General features: G+C 41.4%; 1 protein-coding gene across 1 annotated transcript in view; it reads left to right on the forward strand.

Annotated features, from left to right (window-relative positions):
• Positions 1-27,894, forward strand: part of B4GALT1 (beta-1,4-galactosyltransferase 1) — a 384,152-nt gene that overhangs the window by 240,486 nt on the left and 115,772 nt on the right. The window contains exon 3 of the mRNA XM_069237451.1: positions 11,137-11,324. Coding sequence (XP_069093552.1) covers positions 11,137-11,324 — 188 coding nt within the window. The remainder of the gene's footprint in view (positions 1-11,136; positions 11,325-27,894) is intronic.

The raw sequence follows: 27,894 nt of genomic DNA on the forward strand, positions 1-27,894 counted from the left end.
GTGGATGAATGATTAGGTGTAAGAGTACAAAGATGAGTGACAGAATGCATGCACAATGACATCGTGAGTGCCTAAACCCTTTGACACGAAAGGCACTTTCATTCATAAGCCCGATCTATTGGCATTGCCAATGCTTGTTTAAGTTGAGACAGCCAATTTGCAAATCACTAATCTTGATGGCTTCTCTGTTGTCTAACCAGTTTACATTTTCTGGCTGAAAATTGTCCTTCTTTTAGGTCAGAGTAGGCTTCCCCTTGCAACATTCATATCAATTTCATACCTTTGCCCTTGATCACTCCGACATCGCAAAACAAGACTGCTGTATGAGGTTTCTGGATAATTGACTGTTTTCTATGAACTGCCAGGAGAAACTCCACTGGAGCTCCATTCAGAAGAAACTGGTTTATGTTTTATCTATTTTAGCCTGTAAGGCTTGTCAACCCACTCTTCAGTGTGTTGGTTAGTGTAACTTTTGTTGTCTACCTTCTCTTTAGATCGGGCATACAAGAAGAGGTTTCTGTGACCAACCTGGAACTGATTGGGTCCTACAACTTCAGCTCCAATTCTTAGTGAATTTCCCTGCAAACAAATGTTGTGAAGCATCACTTGCAGAGTTTGTTGAGTTGAATTATCCTAGCGAGACCTAAACGTGTCTTTGAAAGTTTGTCCCCCAAGTCTTTATAGCAGTTTGCCTCTTGGTCTTGTCATTCATTAGTTCATGCTTCCTTTTCCATTCTGAGTCTGTCCTCTAATACCAACAGAGGACTATTTATATTCCAGATATTTTTTTACCTTTACATTGTATTTGGATAAGATTAAAAGCATAGGGTACTCCACAGGTTGTTTGGTGTCTAGATTAGCCTCCCTCATTGGAATCAGACCTACAAGGCATTGGTTGGCTTATGCATCTCTTACTGCTGCAGGATCGTAGGTTTCATCTGTGCAGTACCTCCATATGTGTGTAGTGAGATTCAAGTCACATCCATTGCTTTTCAGTGCCACATATTATTGGAGAGTCTATGTAAGCAAGATGTTTTGACTATATTCAAAGCTTTCTCTGATTGATACCTCTGTTGATTCATGTGTGGATGCTGTTCGATCAGTCGCTATTAATAAAGCTTCTTGACTAGCCAGAATGCTTGGCAAGCCTATATTGCAATAGTAGTAAGGAGGGTGCCTGGCTGCTAGTGCAGATATTGCTTTTCTATCTTCCCATGAGTCTAGACTAGAGGACGGGATGGATCTGAGTTAACAGAGTGATTATTGGCTACTGACTGTAATAACCCTTTTTGTGTTAGTTCTTAGCTTCATCTGCCCACTACCTTGTAATGACACCCTCCTCAGCCCCTCCCACACAATTGTCTGACTGTGGCTTCAGGTTTATATGGCACAAAAATACTGCAGTGGAAAGGGGGTGGGTAGGCACATTAAGGCAAAGCATGAGTTAAAAGTTTTCCCAAACTATAATCCATGTTTTACCTGCTGCTTACTAGTGCAGTGAGCTCAAGATAACCAATGGGTCTTAAAGCACGGGGGACTTTGGACTACCAGGAGTGGAGGAAACGCTACAGTGAGCATCTCCAGCAGTAGTTCCTTTCCAAATTATTAATTCTAAAATTACTCCTTGCTGTTAGATAGGGTTTCAGAAACCCTATGTTAAACCCTTATGTTCTTCCTTCTTTTTTTCTAACATTCTACTTTCTATTAGAAATGTATGAAGTAAGAAAAAAGGAACCAAAGTCAGTGCATGTCTTTGTACGCCTACTACTATAATGAGCATGGCTTACTTTGAGGTAAAAAGGTCACCCTAAGGTAGCTATTTTATGTTAGTTTTTTTTCTGACTGGACAGAGTGGGATCTAAGAACACCCTTGGTGTTATTCTCCACTTCCTCTGCATTCAAGAGGTGTTTTCCCACATAAGACATTCTTTGAATGTTTAATGTTAATCTAAGTTGTTTTTGTCCTTTTCCCTTCCCTGGATAAAATGGGTTCAATGGAAATAATACAGCCCGGACGATGGCAAGATGTTGAGTGCAGGCAGGCACTCTAGATGCCTGTACTGTCTTCCTCGTAACCATTGCCTCCCCAGTTGTAGAAATTATTTAAATATCAAGCCCAGGCCCATATGGCAGAAGCAGTTGAAGCTGTTCAAGAACACCATTCTGGACTGCATGAATGTTTGCTTTGTGACACTCTAGAGGCCCCTTCATGCAGAAGAGATCTATCCTCCGAATTGAAGCATGGTGGACCAAGTCAGTTCTATGTTATTGACTCCTGTAGTCCACTAAGAGAGGAGAGCAATTACAAGGCTCTAAATTCTACTCTTTCTTCTTTTGGAGGCTGTCCTGTGAATTCTCTGATGGCATCAAAGACGTATTATGGGGACATGGCAGTAGCTTCTCCTACAGGATCCTGTTGTGGGCCACATGATTAGGCTGTAACAACAGCGAAGAACAATTTGCTCGTCAAGCCGACACCTTGACCATACATTTCATAAACTAGCATGAGTGGGAACATCATCCAGCTGTTTGTTCTCCTTTTGACCCCTGTGGAGAGTGTCTTATCACTTTAGCTGCAAAAGAATACAGTAAAAATGTTATCTGTGTGTATCCAAGCCGGGATATTTTGGGAACTCAATGTTGATAGTGTGGCCTATGGCACAGCTATATTCCTTTTCATTGATTCCATTGATTCCTAAGACTGTGAGTACATCAAGAGATTGGTGTCCACAGTATCATCCAGCTACGCAAGGAAAATGTGGATCATCTACGAATATTCACTGACTCTTACATTTGACTTCCTTGCAGCCAGAATTTGTCATCCAGGTTATGTGCAAAAGCAGGATATACCAACACAGCCCGAGTTCCCTGTTTGACCACCTGGCACCTGAAGTCAGTCAAAACATTCATTTGCTTGAGTACTGCATGAATATCCTTGACTTCCATCTACCAGTTCAGATTCTGTTCATTACTGCTTATAGGGAGTCACAGTGTCAGGATTTCTATTGAAGAGGCCGGTCATTCATGGTATTTTTGATTGGTTGAAGACTGTGTACTCCTTTTTCCAGAAATACTATCGGCTGCTCCTTGGGAACTTAGTGTGGTTCTGTCCCAACTACTTAGTTCACCACTTGAGTATATGCACACATTTCAGATGAGAGTCTTGGCCAGGAAGATTGCCTTCTTGATTACAATCACCTTGGTGAGAAGAATTGGTGAAATAGAGGTGCTGTAAGTGGATGAGCAGTTCACTGTTTTCCATTGTGATAAGGTGATGCTTAAAACTCTCCCTTCTTTCTTGCTGAAGGTGGAGTCAGGTTCCTTCTGGATTCTGGGGTATCAACAGGGTAATCTATTTACTTAATTAACACAAGAAGTATTTTAAAACAATATATTTAAAGGCCTACGCCATCATGGAGAGTCTTGTTTCCTGTCCTCAAAGTAGTACTGATAAACTGGTCACTTTGCAATTCTGGAGTACTTTCCATTGTTCTTTACTAAAGCAGGCATACCTCTCTCAACCTGACACGTGAGTTACACACAGGTGAAGTGTTCAAATCTACTCCTTTTTTCTCTTCTTGAATTTATACGCAGCAACTTAGCAGACAACCCAATCCACAAAATACAGCTCGAAGGAGGATTTGCCTGGTTATACTGTTTAGATGCAGCAGTCTAATAAAGAATTCACCATTTTGGATTACGTTAAGAGGGTATAGTCCAGAATTGTAGTAGAATTGTAGGGGGAGGGGCTAGGTTATGGTTTATAATGAATATAATAATATGCAAGACTTTTGGTATTCCATGGGAACAACCATCTATCTGTTGTTGCTGATGTGGAACACTTTAAAGGAAATTACTTGTCTCTTTCTGATGTCTTTCTATCTTCTCTTTCACGTTTCTCACCGTTCCATCCTTTCTGCCTTTGTTCTTTCTTGTTCTGGTCCTTCCACTGCTTAAAGGAGCGTCACTTAGAGTGGTACTCTTCCTCTCCGAATTTATCAATTGCTTTGCATCGCAGAAAAGAACGAGAGTACAAAGGAGCCGAGAGCATTAATGGCAAATTTGGTAATGTGGCAAAAAGAACACATTGAGGCTTCTGTCGTTTGCATTCGTTCACTCGAATAAGACATCATCCGCATTTTTTTTAAACATTTGCATAATAAAATGGAATGTGTTTACGTAGCTCGCCATCCCTCGCCTATCTCACACTACTGCTTGGCCTCTTCTGACCGCATCAGATTATATTCACCATTCAAACATATCTTGCTGCCAAGTCACACTACCTATATGTAGTGCTTAATTGTTAAAAGTAAACAAATGCCAGGGCTCAAGTATGTATTTATGGCTGCTGGAATGATGCAATTTGTCGGCGACTACAGATATCTTGCAATTAAAGGCTTGTTACTAGTTTGTATTTATTGCAAACCCCGCTGATGTGAGCAGATGCCAAAAACAGTGCTACTCAACTGGGCCAAATGCTTAAAAATTATTATTATTATTTTTTAAAGGCACAATCAGTATATCAGCAATAGTGGCAAAATTAAATTAGACGGATATAGTTTAGTCTAATTACTTGGAAAACAAGCTAATAAATTAACCCAAGTATTTGCAATGCAGTGGGTCTCACGTTTTCTCGAGTTAGGAACTTCCAATACTAATATCTCTAACTGAACTTTTCTTGACACACAAACTGAAAATAAAAAGTAATATAGTTGACATAAGCGAGCCGATTCAAAGCACCACGGCCGCCATGAGCATGAAAGAGAGACACAAAAGGAAAAAGAAGTTCACTCTCAATCAAAATTAATGGAACTTGAGTTTTTAGCATGATGGTCATTACATGAGCTCCTTTCCTAATGTTGTTATCCTCAAAGATGTTCATACATTGTATCATTCAACGGGAATGCGCTCCGGAGGGTAGGTCCCCTGCTGAGGACCGCGGTCAGATAATATCAGTGCAGTCCTTGGGCTCGCGCTTCCTATGGAGCCTTCTCCCCTAATAGGGGTCGGGCGACCATTTTAGATGTCACCTAACAAATGATTAAAATGTAAGTGATTTATTTTCTAATGCTAATTGGAGAAGCGTTATTCTGGTCCTGAAGAAGCGTCAACGGATCCATCTGTACCAACAGACGCAAAACATGTCGACCTATTGGTAGAGATACCACACTTTTTGGGATCCTCTATATCTATTTCGAAAGCCGTTGAGCATTATACTCAATTTCTGCTTTCCTCTTGCATTTTTAACCTTGGTCGTCACTTCTCTTTTCTGATTAAAATTATGATGGAGGCTGGAAGTGATTAACCAATTTTAACCCATTCCTTTTTTTGCTCTCCTGTTTTTTGTTCTAGTCAGCTCCTTCCACTAGCCTTCACATTAACAATTACGGCTGACAGCTCCCTTCTTGGGAGCACGTCAGGCATTGCAGTGCCGGCCTGACGTGGAGCATTTCCCGATGATGATGCCTGCCATCCAGTGTGATGCATGAGGGCTTTGCTCCTGAACATCCAGGTTCCCGAGACCTTTCTTGTTCTTTAGGAACAGTGTACTCTGTATGTGTTTAGTCCATAGTTGTAGCCATTCGACCTTGATCTATAAATGACATTTCATTTTCATTTATGGGTACGTATATCATCACAGAAAAGGCAGAGCACCCATCCTGCAAAATCTCTATCAGCTCCTCACTCGTTTCTCTTTCATTCCTGCTTCTGTTGGATCTAGCTAAAGAGGTTCGATTTCCTTCCTAGTCTCTTCCATTTATCTAAATCTGTTGATGTTGCCTCTGGTTTTACTATATACACGTATGGATTAGGTAGTTATTAACCCAAAATACGGCAGCTACTGACCTTGCAAGACTTTTTTGAAGGTTATCGATGCTGCTGTATTCTGCGCCGTGAATTTTACACCGGTGTCTTTAAGCTTTAGTTGTAAGAAGAGTAAAGGTATGCTAATTGGTTACCTTTTTGAACACTTTTCACAGCTTGTCCGGCTGCAGCATATTGGATGACTTGGTGACTGAAAGTTTGATATTTTGACAGAGTTGGGATAAGTGTTCTGGGAGGGATTCTCTGAAGCCTCCATGCTTCAAATTAGTCGAAAAAATTGTTGCCCTTGACAGATTAATTATGCATTTTAAAGTTAAGCTAATTAAACGAATGTTCGAGATACTCAATATTGGGGACACAACAGTATACTGAGAAGGGTGCGCGTGCAAGTGATGCTCAGCAGGCCTCTGCTGCTAGTGGGGTCACTCTTAAGGGATACCCCATGAACAGAAATGTCTTTCTTGAGGGCGCGGCGCAATGAAGACAGGAAATGCTTAGAGGTGGAGTGTGGGCAGTGGCCAGTGTCAAACACACCCGCTTTCTCGGCACTAATTTGTGGAATTCTTTCAAAAGTGAAAAAAGTCACTCAAGCAAAATTATTTATTATCTGCATATAACATGAGGGCGTTTGTAAACTGTCTGTGCAAAACCAATAGAAATGTCTTATAACAGATATAAAGCAAGTGATCACAAAACCCTACTTGTTGGACTGGTAGTGTGAATGTTTTACGAGAGACCTGTGACTCTGAAATGCAGACAAGGCTGGGAATCAGTCAGGCGAATACTGCAGGCTGCAGGCACAGCTCCACTGTCTTCTCAGGGACACCGATATGTTACGAGATCTGTGGATTTCCAGAGACCCTTCATCTACAATTTACTCACTGATTACAGATTTTGACAAATTAAAACACAATACTTTATTTCAAGGGAGGATCTGACAATGCACTATTGAAAAGTAAACATAGACCCACAGGTTCCCAACAATGGCTCGCAAACTTGTCATTTATTCGTGACCGTAGCAAATGAAATCAACCAGCGCGTCTCCCGCATGACACAAAACACATGACTGCAGCTTCTCAATCGCACAATATTTTGGAATTTATGACCCAGATGATTGTGTGGGCAAACCTGTGGCATTTGTTTCATGTACCTTGCCACATGAGTTATAAATCTGCACCCTGAAAGGGCTCACAGAATATACAAACAGTGACAGGGACTAGGGAGCCTGGTTCGAGTCCCGGTGGCGCAGAAGAACCTGAGAGTCTGGGCAAATTGCTTAACCGCCAAGTGCCTAACCAAAAAAAAAAAGAAAAGAAAAACATGAATGTAATATCCCGGTGCCTAAATATTTAAAAAGTTAATGTTATGGCGGTATTATATAGCTTGAACTAGAGCGCCTGACGACACTGCAAAAGAAAAAAACATGCATACATCTTTCCTTTTAAACACTTTCACTTTGAAGTCTGAATGCACAGTAAATGTAAGGAGATAAGCAAAAGATGTGCAGGCCTGTTTACAGAAAAGGGTGCACTCAAAAGGATAAGACGGGTCCTGATGTTTGCCTCGGAAATGTGACGGGATATGAACAAGATTTAAAGGCCTGTTGACAGAAAACGAGTGTGTGGTAGAATATAGTGAACACAGCTTTCTTATCTGGCAGGACGAACTGAACCTGAATAGCCTAAAGCACATAAAGCCAGCAGATGGGAGCAAGAAAATGTGAGTTACAAACCCCAAAGCCAGTAGCAAGCAACAGGCAAAATTAATTCTCAGGTAAACTTTCTGAAACTCCTCAAGATGTCTTTTGCATACCACACAGCTGCGCTGTGTGGTAGGTTGCGACGTAAAAATAAACCACTGCAGTGTAATTGCTCTTTCGAGAAACTGGGTGAACAGCAGTTTTGCTTCAGATCAAATCTAGATCCTGAATTGAGGTTATTTATTAATGTTAGATTATGGAACTTTCTAATTGTTCAGATTTTATTTTCTGCCACCAGTAGTTTGAGGCACCCAATGTATTCCTATTTTAGTTGAAAGACTTAGGACCGAAATCATGTTCTTTTACTCTGTCTTCATTTATTAGCTAAATTCTCGTCATTTTTAGGACACCAGAGCGGTCTGGTTTTCTGAAGACATGTTGGGGGACAGTCACAAAGTTGACCTAGGAATGCCTTCTGCCTATTGCTTGCCATTGACTTTGTGGTTTGTAACTCAAATGTTCTTGCTTTCCATTTGCTGGCTTTATTTGTTTTAGGCTAACCAACTTGAGTTTGGTCCTTTTCTTGCCAATAGCTTATTAACAGAATCCTTCAGAGTGGCCACTTTGTGTAAACAACCCTATTAATCTTGTTCTTATCTTGTCACATTTCTGTGCATTCGAAGACCTAGGTCAAATGCCAGGCGCTGTCTTTCAAGTGCACTTGTTTATTTTATTTCTCAGACTTCAAAGTGAGAGGATTTATGTGACAGACTTGCTGGGCAGTGGGGGTATGACAACATTACTATGCAAGTATTTCAAAATATATCAGAATTATAAACGCACAAATGAAGCACATTTTTTGTTATTTCTGAAGCGTGTTGGAAACAGAAACTTTAATATGATCAAAACATTAAACTAGGTGATGCAATTTGCACACATTTTCGTCAGTGCACTGTATCGTTTTATTAGTAAAACTGTATGTCGGTGCAAATGTAATAGTCATTTCCATTAAAAAATGTGTTATCTGTAATGGCAATGTGACCACACCATGAGTACTTCACTCCACTCTGCATCGCTCCACACCACTGCACTCTGCACCACTGCAATCTACGTCACTTCATGCTATGCCTCTCTACCCCCACCTGTACCACTCCACTATACTCTACACCACTGCAATTTTCGCCACTGTACTCTACAACACTCCAGTCTAGGCCATACCAGTCTACTCTGCACAACTCCACTCTACACCTCTGTACTCTGACATACCACAATACTGCACTCTAGGCCAATACACTTTACGCCAGTGAACTTTACTCTGTAACACTCAACTCTATGCTCCGGCACTGTACACCAATCCACTATACACCACTCTAAACTACTCTACTCCACTGCACCCTATACCACTTCACTCTACACTATTGCACTCTATGCCACTCTAAGCAATTGCACACTACCCTGCACCACTCGACTCTACCCCACTTCACTCTACTCTGAAACAAACTACTCTAAGTCACTCTACTTCACTCTACTCTGTACCACTCCACACCACTGTATTATATGCCACTCTAAACCACTGAACTCTACTCCAGTGCACTCTCCACAACTGCACTGTCACCTCATTGTATGCCACTGCACTCTACTCTGCTTCACTGTACTCTACTATACTCTACTGCACTCGGACACTCTACTCTGCAACACTGCACTTTTCACACTGAACTCTATACCAGTCTACTCTGTGCTACTCTACAATATGCAACTCTAGGTTACTGCACTCTGCCAGTGCACTGTATGGCATTGTACTCTACTCTGCACTACTCAATGACACTCTGCTCTGCATCACTCTACGCCATTGTACTCTATTCGACTTGACTCTGTGCCGTGCCAGTGCCCGCTGCTTCAATCAACTCTACACCACTCTACGCCTATCTAGTCTCCACCACAGCACTCTACGCCCTCACACTCTACACCACTCTACTCTTTTCTAATCTGTGCCACTCCACTTTACAACACTAATCCACTCTTCACCATTCCACTCTGCCACACCACTAACTTTTAGGGTTGCTGAATAGCAGCCATGCTGATGTATAACATAGCTAACACACATTGGCAAAACCAATAGCTCTTGCAAAGTCGAAACCATAGACTTTGCATAGTCATTTTGTGGTGACTATGGTTGAAAGGGAATGTCAGAACTGACGTATGAAAGTGAGAATGACTGGAGAGCACTCTTGTTTGGGGTTTGAGTGACGTTGGAGCCAAAACTACCATAAAACTGCTAACTTTCATCTGTGGGCTATAATTTGTGACCAGAATGTAAGCAATGGTTCATATGAGTTTGCAGAATGGGGCTTCATCCAGTGCACAACCTCCTGACATGTGCAATATGTAATTAGCATTCTGTGAGGTTCTATGTTGGCTAACAGAAAAACAGGATAAAATTGCTGTGACAACTTTGACAGCGTGGTTACTGCAAAAATCATTTATTCATATGAAATGTTTTTGTAAGTTAATTGGCAAATGGAGGTTGAAACCATGTTGAAGAGTGGAAGGTATTACAATCATCTAATTTGGTGGTGGACAACAATCGCAGATAGTAAATTCAGTGAGTCTGCCCATATTAGGTTCGATCTTGTTCTGCTCTTTTTGACAGGTACCTACAGTAACCTTTCAGTGGGCACAGGGAAGAATAACAATTACATTGTAATATTTGGGTAAATAGTAAGCAGCTGTTAGTGTGCATGCCTGCTACTGCATTTATGTAGCACCTTATAACTGACTCTTTTCTTTTATTATACATTTTAGAAAATGTATAGTATCCATTTAGATTTGCGTAGAGTTCTATTCTTTCTCTAGGTGAGCCTCTAAGTCCTACAGTTATCAGTAAGTATTAGGATGAATCCTCACCACATCTGTTATGGCTTGACGTGTATACGTGATAGAGGTAAGAGGTCGAACCAGTATTGTTGCGCCTCGTGTGTTTGAAATTCACACTGTTGTTATAATCCAAACACCCATACCAAAGAATCCATGTCTTCTTCCAAAGCAAAACCATGTGGCTATTGTTAAAGCTAAACTATGTCAACATTAAGCTTGCAATCATTTGCTCGTCCGTGTCATACTAATAGTTTCCGGTCACCTGAGATCAAAATTCGTTTCCAAGATGACACTGAGAATTGAAAGGTTATGAGATTCATTACCACGCTAACGTTATGCTTCCTCCTCCAAATGTCAAACTCCCAGCACAATTCAGGCAATAGCTTTATGCGGTGATCCTGCAAAATTGATCTAAATTGCTTTTAGTACTGTAAAGCTGCTAATATTATGCGCGTTGAAGGAATCAAACCAATATTAAATTTGACGTGACCTTGCAAGCGTAGATATTCTACCGTGTAACCAAATTAATTTAAAAGAATAAGTCTGTTGGTATTATGCTGTGGCAGAAGCATTTTTTCATATGCACCTCGTGCCTTTATTGTTGGTGCAGTTCTTTAGCGTACCGTTATGTTGTTAATACCTATTTTTCTGCTGTTTTCTCACCATTTTAAACAGTACTGTTTTTCAAGTTGAATGAGTTGTAGCTCCTAAAAACTGATTTAATTTCTGCAAAACAGGATGGCGATGCAACCTTCAACCGTGCTAAACTTCTGAATGTAGGTTATGTCGAGGCCTTAAAGGAGTATGACTATGACTGCTTTGTATTTAGTGACGTAGACTTGATTCCAATGGATGATCGCAATATTTACAAGTGTTACGACCAGCCAAGACACCTCTCCGTATCAATGGACAAATTTGGATTCAGGTAAGCGTACATCTGTTATCAAGCTGGTCTACCACATTTTATCATAATAACTAATCATTCGTGCTTTACTGTACAGTGGCTGCACAAAGCTTTAATGCAAAGATTACCATCTACAACAAAAATATGTGCACTGCAAAATGAAATCTTATCGTTTCCTATTGGAGGCGGCTGATTCAGCTTGCTATAAGTTTAAAAAAATCCAAACAGATGTTTCATACTAAGTTACTGTTGCACGAGGGACTTAGAGGCTCATAATAGAGAAAGTAGGGGCCTAGTGTCCTGCTGAATTTTGCAATTTATTCAGGCATCTTCATAGTTACTTGAATTTTCGCGCCTGTTTTGAGAAATTGATTTTTATTTATCGTGTTTGGTAACTATACGCCCAGCTATTGATATTCAATAACACAACTAATTTTAAGAACGTCACATGACACAATTGTTGGGCAGTGCCGTTTGCCTTAGAAGGACAGTGCTTTATTGTCAGTATACATTGGGCATTTCATGTACTGTCAACCTAACTTCAAAGGTGAACTTGTACTGTATGATGCTGTTATTGAAGGGCAGGGATATACAGGTCAAATAAGTGAGGCCAGTAGTAAAGCTGATACACTGAAGACCTACGACTAAGCGCAATTGTAAGGAGCAGGAGTGCCATTGAAAACTCACCCAAAACGATAGCTACAGACTACAAATCAGCTGCAACTTCAACCAACCAACCAAACTATGTGTGCAGCCTCAATTGAACACACCAGTAACTGCTCTGACCTACTGGACCACCATCACCTCTATAGAAACTGCCATCAACACACACTCCATCCACTCGGGTGCCCTCTCAGACCCTTGTCTGCATTTCGCCTTCTCCAAACTACAGACCCATCTCCCTGCTATCCTATCCAACGAATGCCTTGGAGAAACTTGTTAACAAGCAACAAAAGTCTGGCCGAACATCTCAAAAACAACAACCTTCTGGGCCCATCCCAGTCAAGATTCAGACATAACCAGAGCACCAGGAATGCCCTCATTGCAGCCACAGTCAGTATCCTCTTCCTCAAGACCAAGGCGCATTGCTACCCTCTTCCTCCTCGGCCTTTCAACAGCATTTGACGCAGCCTCCCATCTGAACCTCATCTAAGGTCTCCATGAGTCAGAAATAAGCAGATAATAAGCTCTTAAGTGGTTCAGCTGTTCCCTCACAGACCGCAAGCAGATGGTCAGCCTAGTTCCTTGCACCTCCAACCTGATCTGTACCATCCCTCAGAGATTTTCTCTCAGCCCAATGCTGCTCAACATCTATATGACCCTACTCACAAACATCAGCAAACACATGGCTTATATATCGTCCCCTTTGACAACGACCCACAGCTCATCCTCTCCCTCTCCAAGTATATCACCAGCACCCAAGCAGATTTAATCTAATCTTTGTAAGAAGTCAAAAATCAAACTGCCTGAGGCTCAGCTGAGACAAGGCAGAGGTGGTACTCTTCTCAAGAGATTCCACACTTCAGTGCGCCACCTGGTGGCCATCCAAACTGGAACCAACACCCAGACTGTCCAGCCAAGCCAGTAACTGAGGAATCATGATTGGCAACCATATATCTGTGTCTAGCCAGATTAACTCAGTTCACACCCTTAAGATCATCAGGGCACTCTTCAGGTGGCTTCCTTTCAATACATGTTGAATCATCACCCAAGCTCCAATCACCTGTCAGCTGGACAACAGGAATACGCCTAATGCTGGGATCTCTGCCCATCTCACAAAGAGGCTTCAGATTATCCAAAACGCAGCAGCCAGACTCACACTCAACACTACATCCACTCACCTCAAAGACCTCGACTGGCTCTCCATCCACAAGTGTACTTTTTTTCAAACTACTTATATTCACACAGAGCGCTGCACAACTTTGCTTTCCCTACCTGAACACCTGCATAAGCTTTCACACGTTCATCAGACACCTTTACTCAACCAGCCATCTGTTCACTTCCATACCTTGCATCCGAAGAGTCAGAGCTGTCGGCCGCACCTTCTCATACCTGGCTCCTAAAGTGTGGAATGAACTCCCTCTTCACATTATAGCTACTACCTCAATCCTAGAGTTCCAGAGAAACTGAAGAAATGACTCTTCTGGTGGGTACCAGCTAAGTATCCTCTACTTTTTCAAAAGTGCAGGCCACATACCTGTGTGAAATGCACACTCTACAAAGACACATAACATATACAGTCATAGCTTAAACCATTTTCAAGTTCATATTTTTTGGACAGTTGCCCCAGTTTGCCAATTCTACCTACACCATAGTCAATGTGAACATTTAAACAATATTATCTGAGGTGGCGGGCACACCCTGGTAGTTATTGACCAAGGTGGAGTAACAGGACCTGATACAGAGCCCTGAAATACATTAGATCTTTGCACAAGTAATGGCATTGCCAAGAGTAAAAATGGAATATAATTAAAAAATAGAGCAATAATGCTTTGGGAGCTCTCTTCTCCAATGTTAACAAATACACACATAGTATAAACTGGCCAAGCCAAAGTCAACCTTGAATATTGCTCTGGATCAAAGCTTTAGTGCAAGTCCTACTGCTGTCTGCTATTAGCAATTTTCCTACTGCAGGATAGCCCTATTTCCCCAAGAGCACAACCTTATATGAACAATATGCTACTAACAGCCATGAATTAACCCGTTTTATTCCTAGTTCACAAGCTGGGAACTCTCAGTTCATAAGGTCAAAGGGATGTTGAGATAACAATTGTTTGTGATTATTCTGTGGTTCTAAAACTTGGAAAAGCAGAACAGTAAACAGTTTCATGTGCATGGTCAGTCCCCTGCATAGAAAAGTGAATGATTTTAAAGCTATCTTGTCCAGCAGCCTGTGGCCCAGAGCTGGCAAATGCTGTGAGCTAGGTTAACACTCTGTTTCTTCAGTCTCAGCTAATATGAGGACTAGGTGTGGTGATTTGTGGCCTTTTCCTGTAAGGAGGCCTGTAAACATCTAAGTATGAATATCTTTTGGTAGGTATTGCCTGGCTAAGAGCCAGTCAAAGTGCAACATTAGAGTATGGCTGTCTGATGTACAATTATTAAGAGACATTAGACCTTCATCATATATATATATATATATATATATATATATATATATATATATATATATATATATATATATATATATATTCACTGAAACAAAAAAACAAAGGTTACATATACGTTATAATTAGGAAATATAATTTTTAAAAACCTTGGAAATTCACTAAAAAAACAATGATTACAGAGACTTAATACTTAGGTTCTCTATTCACACGTACAAACCATAGAAATTCAGCAGTTATAGTTAACTGAGCGAGCTATAACTTGCGCCCCTGCAATGCTCGGCTTATGACCTCACATATTACGTCACTCATGACATGGTCAGTCACATCACTGATGACATCTCAAATGACATCACTGATGACATCATCCACTGAGTGTTAGTAGTTCTATGGATGTGTGCCTGATTGTGTGAGTGGGTCTATGAGTAAGTGGTTGAGTAAGTCACTGTATGGGAGATTGAGTGGATGTGTAAGTATCTGTATTGGTGAATGAGTGAGTTTTTGAGTGGCTGCATTGATTGAGTGACTGCTGGTGTGAGTGGCTGTGCAAGTGAGTGGGTGTGTGACTGGTTGTATGGGAGACTGACAGAGTTTGTGTGTGACTACACCAGTAGGAGAGTCGGCAAGTGACTGAGTGAGTAAGAGAGTCAGTGGCTTAATGCTTAAGTGTGTTGATGTGTCACTTACTTTATGGTCGAGTGAGTGGCTCAGTGAGTACCTGTATCAGTGATTGAGTGGGAGCGTGAGTGGGTGCAAGGGTGAGTGAGTGGGTGTATGAAGGCCTGCGCGGGTGAGTGAGTGGGTGTGTGAGTGGTTGTATGAGTGAGTGGGCGTGTTAGTGACGGTGTTGGCCATTGAGTGGGTGAGTCAGTGAGTGTATTAATGAATGAGTGGATGTATGAGGTAATGTACAGATAAAGTGGGAGCATGTGTCAGTCACTATATTCAAGAGTATGTGGATGTGTGAGTAGGTGTATGAGGAAGAGACTTGGGGCTACATGTACGTAGCATTTTGCACATCGCAAACAGCGAATCGGGCCATTTGCGACGTGCAAAATGCACTTTGGCATGTACAAACCCATTTTTGCGATTCGTAAATTATTTACCAAATCGCAAAAAGGGATTGCGAGTCGCAATTAGGAAGGGGTGTTCCCTTCCTAATTGCGAGTCGCAGTCCCATGTATGATTGTTTTGTGACCGCGAATGCGGTCGCAAAACAATCGCAGTTAGCACCAGTGTCATACTGGTGCTAACCCATTCGCAAACGGGAAGGGACCCCTTCTCCTTTGTGAATTGCAGTAAAAACATTTCATTTTTTGTTTTTGAAATGCAACTCATTTTCCTTTAAGGGAAACGGGCTGCATTTCAAAAAAGAAAAAACTGCTTTATTTAAAAGCAGTCACAGACATGGTGGTCTGCTGTCTCCAGCAGGCCACCGTCCCTGTGAGGGCGGCCATTCCCAAGGGGGGTCGCAAATTGCGACCTACCTCATGAATATTTATGAGGTGGGCATTTGCGCCCCCCTTGCGAATCACAAATAGTGTCATTGACACTGTGCAACATAAGGTTTTGCGACTCGCAAATTGCGCGTCGCTCTGACTCGCAATTTGCGATTCGGAAAACCAAACTTTCACACATGTAGGCCTAGGTGTATTAGTGACTGTATGGGTGTGTGAGTGGTTGTATTAGTGAGCAATGGGTGTGTTAGTTGTTGTATGAGTGAGTGACTTTGTGTTTAAGTGTCTGTATCATGAGTAAGTGGCAATGTCTCTGACAGCAAAGCTAAGTGTTTAAATATGTGACTGGTTGCATGGGTAAGTGAATGGGTATGTTAGTGGCTAGATTGGACTGTTAATGGTTTATCTGAGTGTTGGGTGTATGAGTTGGTGTGTGAGTGATTATGGGTAAGTCTGTGGGGTGTGTGAGTAGCTGTGTAAGTGTGTGAATAGCTGACTCAGTGAAGCATGGGTGAGGGAGTTGTGTTAGTGGCTGTGTGAGTGAGTGGTTGTATGTGAGTATTGTTATGGGTCTGTGAATGAGTATGTGAATATGTGTGTGTTGATGTATGATTGTATGGCGGTGTTAGTGGGTGTGTCAGTATTTTTGTGGATGATATCATCAGTGATGTAATTTGAGATGTCATCAATGATGTCACTGACCATGTCATGATTGATGTATTATGAGAGGTCATAAGCAGTGCATTACAGGGGTGCAAGTTATAGTTAGCTCAGTTATCTATAACTGCTGAATTGTTTGTATGGTTTTGTACGTGTGAAATGTGAACCTAACTAGAACGACTCTGTAACCGTTGTTTTTTTCAGTGAATTTCTAAGGTTTTTACATTTAATTTTCTAACTATAGCGTTACTGTAACCTTTGTTTTTTTCAGTGAATTTCTAAGGTTTTAAAAAAAAATCTATTTTTCAAATGTTACATACATAATACCCGTTTTGTTTAGTGATTTTATAAGATTATTTTAGAATATTGTTTTATAAGTACAACCTGAAAATGTTAAAGTGCCTGTGTGACTGGATGTATAGGTACATGAGTGGTTCTATGGGTAGTAGTAGTACGGGTATGTCAGTGGGTGTGTAATTGTTCATCTAAAATTCAGAGTAAGTACATGAGTACGCGAGTGGGTCTGTTAGTGGTTGTATAATTGTTTTAGTGGGTGTATTAATAGGTGTATGAGTGTATTTGATTTTGTGACTGGATGACTGATTCTCTGAGTTGGTAAGTGACTGGGTGTATGAGTGTGTACATGAGTATGTGAGTGGTTGCGTGGATGAGTGAGTGAGTGTGAGAAGTGGAAGGATAAGTAACTGACTATCAGAGTTAGCCAATGGGTATACAGAAGTGAGCAAGTGTATCATAATGTTTATTTCTCTAGGTAGTAAGATGAATATTCACATTGGTGATATACTGGATGTGTTTATAAATTACAGCTGGTGCAATGCTAATAAACCAGCCACACCTCAATTTGTGAGAAATAGTTAGAAATTGTACAGTCTCCTGGAAAATTCTACTTTATAGTACTTTAACAAATGTTAGTTGGTAGTTTGTAGGTTTGTATTTGGTATTGTGTGTGCCTCTTTTAATTTACCTTTTTTTTCTAAAAAGAAAATATGGCATAGCGATTGTCGCAATTAATCACTATTTTTGGTGTGTTTTGAGAAAGTTCATAATATATTTAAACATGTTTTCTACATAATCATACCCATTAGTATCTTATTGTTTTGTTGTAGAAACTTTACATTTTTTCAAAAATTCAATTGTAACTGTTATTTGGTGTATTTTTCATTAATCGTGATGCTGTCGTTCTTAGCGTTCCCCGCAATTAATTGTGATTTTAGCGTGTTTTCTGAAAATTCCAAATACTTTAAAAAAAAAAAAAAAAGGTTTCCTACCTAACCATTCACATCAGTGTTTATTATTATGAAATAGAAACTATTAACTCTGTGAGTAATTCAATTGTGAAGATGTTACTTGGCTTCTTTTCGGTTAATCGCAGTGTCGTTTGTAGCATACCTCATGATTAATCGCGATTTCAGTATGTTTTCAAAAAGTTCAAAATACTTTTACACAGGTTTCCTACCTATCCTTTCACATTAGTATGACATTGTTGTGGTATAGAAACTATTAATTCTGTGACTAATTCAATTGTAAAGATGTTATTTGGATTGCTTTTCATTTAATTGCGACCCTTCAAGATCCACACATCAAACCCCTGGGGGTCAGTGTAACTCCACCCTGACCCCTTATCACACTTTGTTTATTTCAATTCTGATCCCCAGGAACTTTGTCCAATAGTTTTTTTGTCGCCGGTATTCGCAACGTCATTGCAACATTACACAGGGAGGCCCTCACTGTGTGTTGCAACGTACTCCCGAATATTCTGCATCGTACACAAAAAATAATTACAAAGTCATAATGTCTCCCTCCAGGACCCCCTAATTGCACCCTTTGGGTTACCGTGTCTCCGCTCTACCCCTTATCACACTTTTTTCATTTCAATTCTCAGCCCCAGGGACTTTGTTCAATAGTTTTTTGTTGTCGCCTGAATTCGTGAAGACGTCACTCAGGGGCGGCACTGAGCGTTGTAATGTATTCACAAACATTGTACGTCGTAGATTAAAAAAAAAATCCTTATGAAAGCATAACTTCACCCATACATCACATCCCTGGGGTCCAGGTAACTCCACCCTTACCCCTTATGACACTTCATGTCAAATTTCAGCCCCAGGGACCATGTCCCATTACCTAAAATGGTAGCTGCAACTTTCTAGTCCGGTTATGGCCACCCAATTACAGCATTCCTGTTGGCGTGTGCATTTGCGAATACATCGCCAAAACGTCACAAAATATATACACATTTATTTTCCCTTTAATATCTCAAAAACTTGTGAACTGATTTACACCATACACCCCAAAGCACAATCTGTGTACCAACAACTAGGGTTCTGCCAAATTTGGTGTAATTCCATCCAGCGGTTGGGACTGTAGTCCTGTTCAAAGGTCTCTTGGGAATTAACATGGGAAACACAACTTTTTTGATTTGAATAAAATTAGTATCTCTACAGCAAAAGTAAATACACCAAAAAAACAGTTAGATATTTGTAGCAGAAGTGTAAGCTGTTTTATACAAATCAAATGAAAAAAACACTGCAGCTCAGAATGTGTAGAGGCATGCACAGAACCTATCTTTCCTATAATTGCCTAAAGCGTGTAAAAATAAACATGTTGTCATAAATATCTCCTTTCTGCTTGTCACCATTCATCTAGAAAAACAGAGCAGAAAAAAGAAAAGCCATGGTTACTTTTTGTTTTTTAACCCCTTCACCGCCAGGCCTTTTCCCCCTTAGGTGGCAAGCCTTTTTTGGGCTGTTTGGGGCAGTGCGCGTTTAGACCCTTATAACTTTTTGTCCACATAAGCTACCCACGCCAAATTTGCGTCCTTTTTTTCCAACATCCTAGGGATTCTAGAGGTACCCAGACTTTGTGGGTTCCCTTGAAGGAGACCAAGAAATTAGCCAAAATACAGTGATAATTTTGTTTAAAAAAATAAAATCTAAAAAAAGGGCTGCTGAAGAAGGCTTTTGGCATTTTCCCTGAAAATAGCATCAACAAAGGGTTTGCGGTGTTAAACTCACCATCTTCCCAGCTTTCAGGAACAGGCAGACTTGAATCAGAGAACCCAATTTTTTAACACAATTTTGTCATTTTACTGGGACATACCCCATTTTTACTATGTTTTGTGCTTTCAGCATCCTTCCAGTTAGAGACAGAAATGGTTGTGAAACCAATGCTGGATCCCAGAATGCTCAACATTTCTAAAAAGTAGACAACATTCTGAATTCAGCAAGGGGTAATTTGTGTAGATCCTACAAGGGTTTCCTACAGAAAATAACGCTGAAATAAAAAAAGATTGAAATTGAGGTAAAAAAACAGCCATTTTTCTCCACGTTTTACTCTGTAACTTTTTCCTATGATGTCAGATTTTTAAAAACAATATATCATTACGTCTGCTGGACTCTTCTGGTTGTGAGGATATATAGGGCTTGTAGGTTCATCAAGAACCCAATGTACCCAGAACCAGGAAATGAGCTGCACCTGGCAATGGGTTTTCGTTCTATACCGGGTATACAGCAATTTGTTTGCTGAAATATAAAGAGTGAAAAATAGGTATCAAGAAAACCTTTGTAGTTCCAAATGGGCATAAGATAAGGTGTTGAGAGGCTGTGGTTATTTGCATATCTCTGAATTCCGGGGTGCCCATTCTAGCATGTGAATTACAGGGCATTTCTCAAATAGAGGTCTTTTTTACACACTGTCTTATATTTGGAAGGAGAAAATGTAGAAAAAGACAAGGGGCAATAACACTTGTTTTGCTATTCTGTGTTCCCCAAAGTCTCCCGATAAAAATGGTACCTCACTTGCGAGGGTAGGCCTAATGCTCGCGACAGGAAACGCAACATGGCACGTCACATTTTTACATTGAAATATGACTTTTTTTTGCAAAGTGCCTAGATGTGGATTTTGGCCTCTAGCTCAGCCGGCACCTAGGGAAACCTACCAAACCTGCACATTTTTTAAAACTAGACACCTAGGGGAATCCAAGATGGGGTGACTTGTGGGGCTCTCACCAGGTTCTGTTACCCAGATTCCTTTGCAAACCTCAAAATTTGGCCAAAAAACACTTTTTCCTCACTTTTCGGTGACAAAAAGTTCTGGAATCTGAGAGTAGCCCAAATGTCCTTCCACCTAGCATTCCCCCAAGTCTCCCAATAAAAATAGTACCTCACTTGTGTGGGTAGGCATAGTGCCCACGACAGGAAATGCCCAAAACACAACATGGACACATCTCATTTTCCCAATGAAAACTGAGCTGTTTTTTGCAAAGTGCCAAGCTGTGGATTTTGGCTTCTACCTCAGCCGAAACCTAGGGAAATTTATCAAACCTGCGCAGTTGTGAAAACTAGACACCTAAATGGGGTGACTTGTGTGGATCTCACCAGGTTCTGTTACACACAATTCTTTGCAAATCTCAAAATGTGGCCAAAAAAACACTTTTTCCTCACATTTCGGTGACAGAAAGTTCTGGAATCTGAGAGGAGCCACAAATTTCCTTCCACCCAACGTTCCTCCAGGTCTCCCGATAAAAATGGTACCTCACTTGTGTGGGTAGGCCTAGTGCCCCAAAACACTATGTTGACCCATCAAAATTGTCAAACACTAAACTACCTGTTTTTGCATGGGGGGGGAACCTGCCTTTTTGGTCCTGGGCTCAGCAGCCATATAGGGAAACCTACGAAACCGAAACATTTCTGAAAACTAGACACCCGAGGGAATACAGAGAGGTGTGACTTGCGTAGATCCCCCAATGTTTTCTTACTCAGAATCCTCAGCAAACCTTAAATTTAGCTAAAAAATCTAATTTTTCCCACATTTCTCTGTGGGATCACCGCACCGGGACAAATTTCCTACCACCCAACGTTACCCTCCATCTCTCTGTAAAAATGATACCACACTTGTGTAGGTGGGCCAAGTGCCTGTGACAGGGAAGAGCCCAAAACATGTTGAAACTGAGGGGGAACCAAAGCGGGTCCAAAAGGGCAGTTTAAAAAAAAAAAAAAATTTTAGGCTAACAAGTGGGGCAAAATTGTTATCTGTATAGATGAGACAATGCTGGGTGTTAGGAAGTTTGTTAATTCCTGCTGATTCCGGAAGGTTCCATCACAAAAATGTGGAAAAAATGTGTGATTCTCAACAAAGTTGGAGGTCTGCAGAGTATTGTGGGTAAGAAAATTGAGCATCGTGCCTGTGAAGCACACCACCCTGGACTCACCCAGATGTTTAGTTTTCAGATGTGTCTAGGTCTTGTGGATTTTTCTACATGGCAGAGTCCAAAAAGTGCAGCCCTTACCATTCCAATTGGGATGATTTTGAGAGTTAGCCAAGCTCTCATGGCCAAATGTAAAACCAAAACCCAAAATAATCAAACGTCCTCTTGCTTGCCCTGGAATAAGATGTTTTAGTGTGCAGGGGGAGAGCTGAAAGACTGTTGGGGTGGGGGCATAGCCACCCTCTTATTTTGAAGAAAAAAAAATCTTCCCTGGTGGGCTTTCTGCCACCTTTGGGGGCAGATGGGCCTTCCAAAAATAGGCCGATCTGCCCCCCCCCCCAGGGGGGCTGATATGGCCAACAGTAATGTGCCCCCGTGGGGAGCGACCCTTGCCCAAAGGGCTACCCCCAAGCAAAACACACACAGACTAATCCCTGTTGCCTAAGTGGTTTCTGCCCCAGGAGAACAACCCTTGCCTAAGGGGTCGCTCCCCTTGCGTGAAATTGATGCAAAAAAATAAAAAGTCTCACAATATTGACCCTTTCCATGTGCTTCCGAAGCTGTTCTGTTCTCTTGATTATCCTCTTTTTTGTTCATGCTAAAAATTCCACTTTCAGCTACTAGTAAAAGCCATTAATATTTTTCTATTTATTATGTTTGACATCAAGGCACATTTTTATGTCTCGCCTGTATGTTTTTTTTTCCTGCTGTCTTCCTCATGTACTTCTCCCCGCATGCACTCCTGGTTGCTCTCTTTTGTCTGTGTGCTTCTCCACGCTCCCCTCCATGTTGCACTTTCCATCGTATACTTACCCCCTTTCCTTTTGCTCCCATGTACCTCATCCCTGCCTGCACCAAATTGCTCTCTTGCCTGATGCTTCTCATCCCCATCTTTGCCCTGATCCCTCACCTATTGAGGTGGGCAAAAAAAATTGATTAAACCCAGATCTTTGAGACTAGGGGTGAATGTTTGCATTGTCCAGCATTCCGTCCATCACATGTTCTTTTTGCCTTTGTCACCCTAAGTGGGAAGAGTATGCCAAGACGTGGGTCCCTTGCTCACTGTGCCACTGGAATAAAGCTAGCCTGGCTAATGAGGGGTGATACAGTGAAACCGGTTCCAGGATGCTCGTTTCAGGTCCATGGATGATCTTGCCTGGCAGTTTAGGCTAGACTTTTCCCATGAGGAGCTGGGTCGAGACTGATTTGCATATGGCTGGGTCCAAGCTGTGGTGGCATGGTGAGCAAAAGATCAATAGATTTAACTCAGATCTGTGACTGGGGGTGATTGTTTGAAAAGTTTCAGCACTTCATCCATCATCCTTTTGTGTTCCTGTAGGTGGACAGCAGACAGACACTGTCTTGCGTTGCTCCTTTCTCGCTGCATACCTATGTTTGTAGAGGCGAAGATCCTGAGCTGAGCGAATGGAACAAAAAGAAGAAGAAAAGCCATCCCAGTGCAGGCAGAAATAAATGTGGAGAATATTCTTTTATGACCCTCCTGCTCTCAGTAGCACTTTTGTGATTCAACCACATCTCATGGCACAAAGCAGTTCTGGACGGGGCTGTAAATATTTCTCAGATATCACACTATAGAGCAGATTCCCCCATATTTAATCAGCATCATATGCTCTAATCTAGGAAGTGGGCTTGCATCCTTTGATGCAACTCTTGGCTCTTTTACTTAAACCATGAATGAAATCCTGGTCTTAGACTGGGGACTGCTGCATTGACTCACCTTATATGTCTTCTTCCTGAGAGAATGGCATCTTTTTGGACTTGCAGTATCTTCTGCGCTGCTTCTCACGCTATTCGTGTATAGTTATGTCTTCAGAATAAACTTCAGGACAACTCCAGAGGCAGGTAGGAGTCCAAAAAAACCAAAACAATTGTAGCAGCACCCATGAGTCGTTCCAGTTTCAACATGGATAACATAATCCGGGAAATCAGGACTGTAGGATCTAAATTTTGCATAATGGACAATGACGTAACCACTTTGACGATAAATTAAGTCAATCAGAACAGATTTTGCCTCCCTTCTTAACAGACTGGCCTAGTTGGAGAAAACTTTGGAGAACATAGATTATCTTTTTTTTTTTTACACTGTTTCAGAGTGGGAACAGCGGATTTTGCACCTAGGCAGAAAAATCAGACCTCGAGGGTTGCGCCAGACATGATTTTGCATACTTTTTTGTCATTCATGACTAAATGATGATGTGGCAGGATTTCTAATTGCGTTCTTTTCAGAACCCCTGGGTGTAACTTTCTACCCACTTATTAATTTTCACAGACCGTGCAGGATTTGTTCAGTAGCACATTAGGGATTCATTTTCAAGACTGATCGTAGCATGCTTACTGCACCATATCAAGCTCCATAAAGTTTGAGGATCACAACATTATCTTATTAGTTAATTTCTCTTCGGAAAGCAATATGAAATGCAGAGCATATTTGGCCCTAAACACCAGGCTCCGAAAAATAGATATTTAATACATACAGTCTTCTGGAACCCTCAGCAATGTGGATTACTGTAAATGGCAAATCCTCAGATTTCACAGAACTGCACAACCTGGACAGCCTAGAATCCATAGGGCTGGAAGTGTCCCCTTTGCAATTCGTGAGGCCTGAAACTTGCTCCTCACATCAAATCGCAGAAACAGGAACCAATGGGAACGAAAAGATAAGCAACATCGCACTCAGTCGGATAAAGAGTGCCTTGGGAGGCTGGTAGGGACACTCACTAGGGCAGACACACACCCTGAACTCTACACAAAGCCACTCTCCAGAGCCTGGGACCCTCACCCTCTCCCCATTTTCTTTTTCTTATGGTCCTTACACATCTCATATATTATTGACAGGATCCCTTATTTCTCTCTGGCCATGAACATTGGTAGGGCTTATATAGCGGTGATCAGGATGATAATTGTTTGTTTATTTGTGTTTTGTTCAGCATACTATGCGAACCTGACTGTGAAGAAAGTCATCATAAAGCAAGAACCAAGTAAAAGAAAATATTGCCTAGCCAACCAAAGAATGAAAACTGTGGAAAATCAAATGTTACACTGGGTGTTAGGTTTCAGGAAACAACCACGTTTATGGCCTACCTAGATTTTAATCTCTCCATTTCCATCGTGTTTCAGATGGAAGAGAGTTCTATTGTGGGGAAGCAGTAACCGAAAATGTTCTTCCACCGACTCTTATGGATTTGATTTTAGGAATGTTTTACAATAATTTGTCCACTGACCTAAGTGAACGAGAAGAAGTATACTTATGGAAACATCAAGTAGGGAGCGTGCCTCTGCTCTTGAAGAGTTGTTTGTAACATGCATCATGATTTAAACGCAATTCGTTCTTAGACAGGCAGTACTGACAAAGCTGGAGTAATATGATTGTGCTTTTGGCGACCTAGGATCAGCATGCAGCTTTAATTTTGGGCCAGCTGTAGCTTATGTTTTACATACTTAGCAGATAAAAAGGCAGAAGGAAATAGAGACACTTAGTTTTACCTTTCCGGAAGCTTGCAAACCGTTTCAGCATAGTGTGCCTGACACTTGGGCGTAGGAAGTGTGGGTATGTAGGGGATTTATCCCCCCCCAAAAAAATAATTTGGAGTGGAAGGAATAGGAGGGGTGGGGGGGGGGGGCGGCATGGGTGGTCGTGACATGTGGCCAAAATAATTTTCCCTCTCATCTCCATGAATACACAGGGCCATTAGCACGGGAAAAGCGCTACTTATAACGGCCGTACATTTCACCTGCTGACCTCCCTCCAGATATCTGTGACCAGTCTAATGGTCAAAGAATGAAGGTAATGTCCCCGCTGTCTGCCCTTTCTTTGTGCTGTAATCCTCCCGTAATTATCTCACCCACCACAAACTATCCTGTCTACAGCTGCCTGCAGTCTACATCTGTTAGGACAAAGGACGAGAGGACAAGAGACGTGCCTGTGTGGATTGCTGTCTGTATTCTGCTCCTCCTCAACCTTACCGCTACCTGCCGCCTTGAAGATGCATCCTGAAGGCGATTAGAAAGATTCGAAAGAGAGAGAGCAGAGTCCGCCCAAACCAGGCTTCAACTGCAAAATTAGATACAAGGGAGTCTTGTTGAAATTAAGGATTTGCTTAGGATCGAACCGCTAGGTGAACCTGGGAAGCCGAGATTGATAGCAGATTATACTCTTTCACGGTGTGCAATTCAGCCACTGGAAGGCTGTGACATTTACAGTTAATGTTGTTGTTTCTAATTATTGAAGGGTTAGATAAGAGCGTTTTATTTAGGGCAGTAATCAGTTTGGCACACAAATCTAAGGACATATGTGGATGCTTACATCAATACTGCGCATGCTGTGCTTATTCTGTATTTAATAGAAGCTGGTAGTAATGCTGAGCCCGATGCACTTGATCTGTTTTTAAAAGATTCTTGTATTAATGCCGCGCTCGTTTTGTGCAAAATGCAGCCTGGCACAGAGGCGCCCCCACTTTCTATGCTCTGTTAGTGAGGGAGGCTTGGACGGATGACCCGGTGCAGTGACACTTCTCTGTGTGATGAAGACTTAAACTGTTGTGATCTCTGAGTTTCATGGCAAGTACATAAACACCTTTGTTTTCTAGAGATCTCAATCTGGCCCATCTGGCCCACTTTTCAACCTTCAGAATACACACACGGAAACGCGGAGGCAAAAAACTGCCACAGCTGTTGAGGCACTGAAGAAGAAAATTACCTTTCATTATGTCTTCCTCACCTCTGGCCCACCATTCCGGTTTGAATGGTGGCATCAACAACGCCTGCCCCTTTCTGTCAAGGTTTAGGCAGGCTTTTCCTGTTCTTAAGCAAAACTGTAGTACAGGTGCGTTGTCTCACCCATCTGAACCCTACTTAGCCAGAATTTGTCAAATGTGAGATAATTGCAATACTTAAAAAATATTATTGATTTTTCTCAATGTTTTCTTTCCCAGCTTCCCCTCCAAAAATGCTTGTTACTGCAAAGCTGGTTAAGAGGCAAATACAATACTTTCTGCCTGCTGTCGAATCTCAGTCTTCACACTCCCCAATTGCTGCAATGTTACATACATGTGATATTTACTCATAGTCAGTGAAACTGGAATCATGCTCTTCTGCAGTGTTTTCCGCATAAGTATAGATTTGCAGTATTTGTCACATGATCCATCATCTGCTGCATAATCTGCAGAGTTTAACAAAAGAAACATTTTGTTTCTAGCTCAAACGGATCAAAAGTTACTAAAAACACAGCAACCTGTGTTGCCGCGCAATGGAAGGCCTCATGCAAAGGCTGACCAGTAATTTTTCAGTTGCTTATTACTGTATTTGGATGTTCACCTGGTATCAGTGGTTCAACTGGTATTAATGATGCGAAACGTTTTCCCAGACAGTGTTAACAGGTGAAGAATTTGCAAAATTATGAAGAAATACCTTAACAAAATATGTTGCATTTGGTCGCATAATTTGCGTTTTCTTGTCACAAAATTTTATCTATCCTTCTGCATAATTCGGGCCTCCCCATCACATAATTCCAGTGACCCTGCTCATAGTGAACCTGATCTACAATATTCTGCACACAAGACACAATTCACCAGTCTATATACATTTTACACAGTTCCACAAAGAAGTGGTTAAATACTTGAAGCCGTGAAGGGCCACAGACAAGAAGACATTCAGTTGTATCTATAAAGCACTTATCCTTATAAAATAAAAAATCGTTTTTCACAAGGACATAGTGAATCACTAACCCCTCTACGTCTGAATGTCTTCCATGCTTTTACATAAAGAGCATCTTCAGTCAAGCTTCTGCAAGCTATCAAAATACCTCTCTAAGTTCTGTAAACTTTGGGCAAATAGTGTCCTGAAAGAGGCCAGGGCGCCAATAAACCTTCCCCACCCTCCATCCCAATCTTCTCTACGTTGTCACAGAAAGAGCTTGTTTTCCTCTGAACTTCTTAGCATAAATCCAAACACACCAGCCATACATACGCTTTGAAAACATGATTGTCAATACCAGCACCGCCAAACCAGGTCACTCCTTTTCTTGTTAGTAATAAACAATGCCCTAAAGATTTCTTCATCATTCATATGAAACTCACCAAATGTCACTTTCAAATGAATCTGCAGGATGGTCTTAGGCTAGTCCT

Source organism: Pleurodeles waltl, chromosome 1_2, assembly GCF_031143425.1.
Source record: "Pleurodeles waltl isolate 20211129_DDA chromosome 1_2, aPleWal1.hap1.20221129, whole genome shotgun sequence".
Classification (NCBI taxonomy): domain Eukaryota; kingdom Metazoa; phylum Chordata; class Amphibia; order Caudata; family Salamandridae; genus Pleurodeles; species Pleurodeles waltl.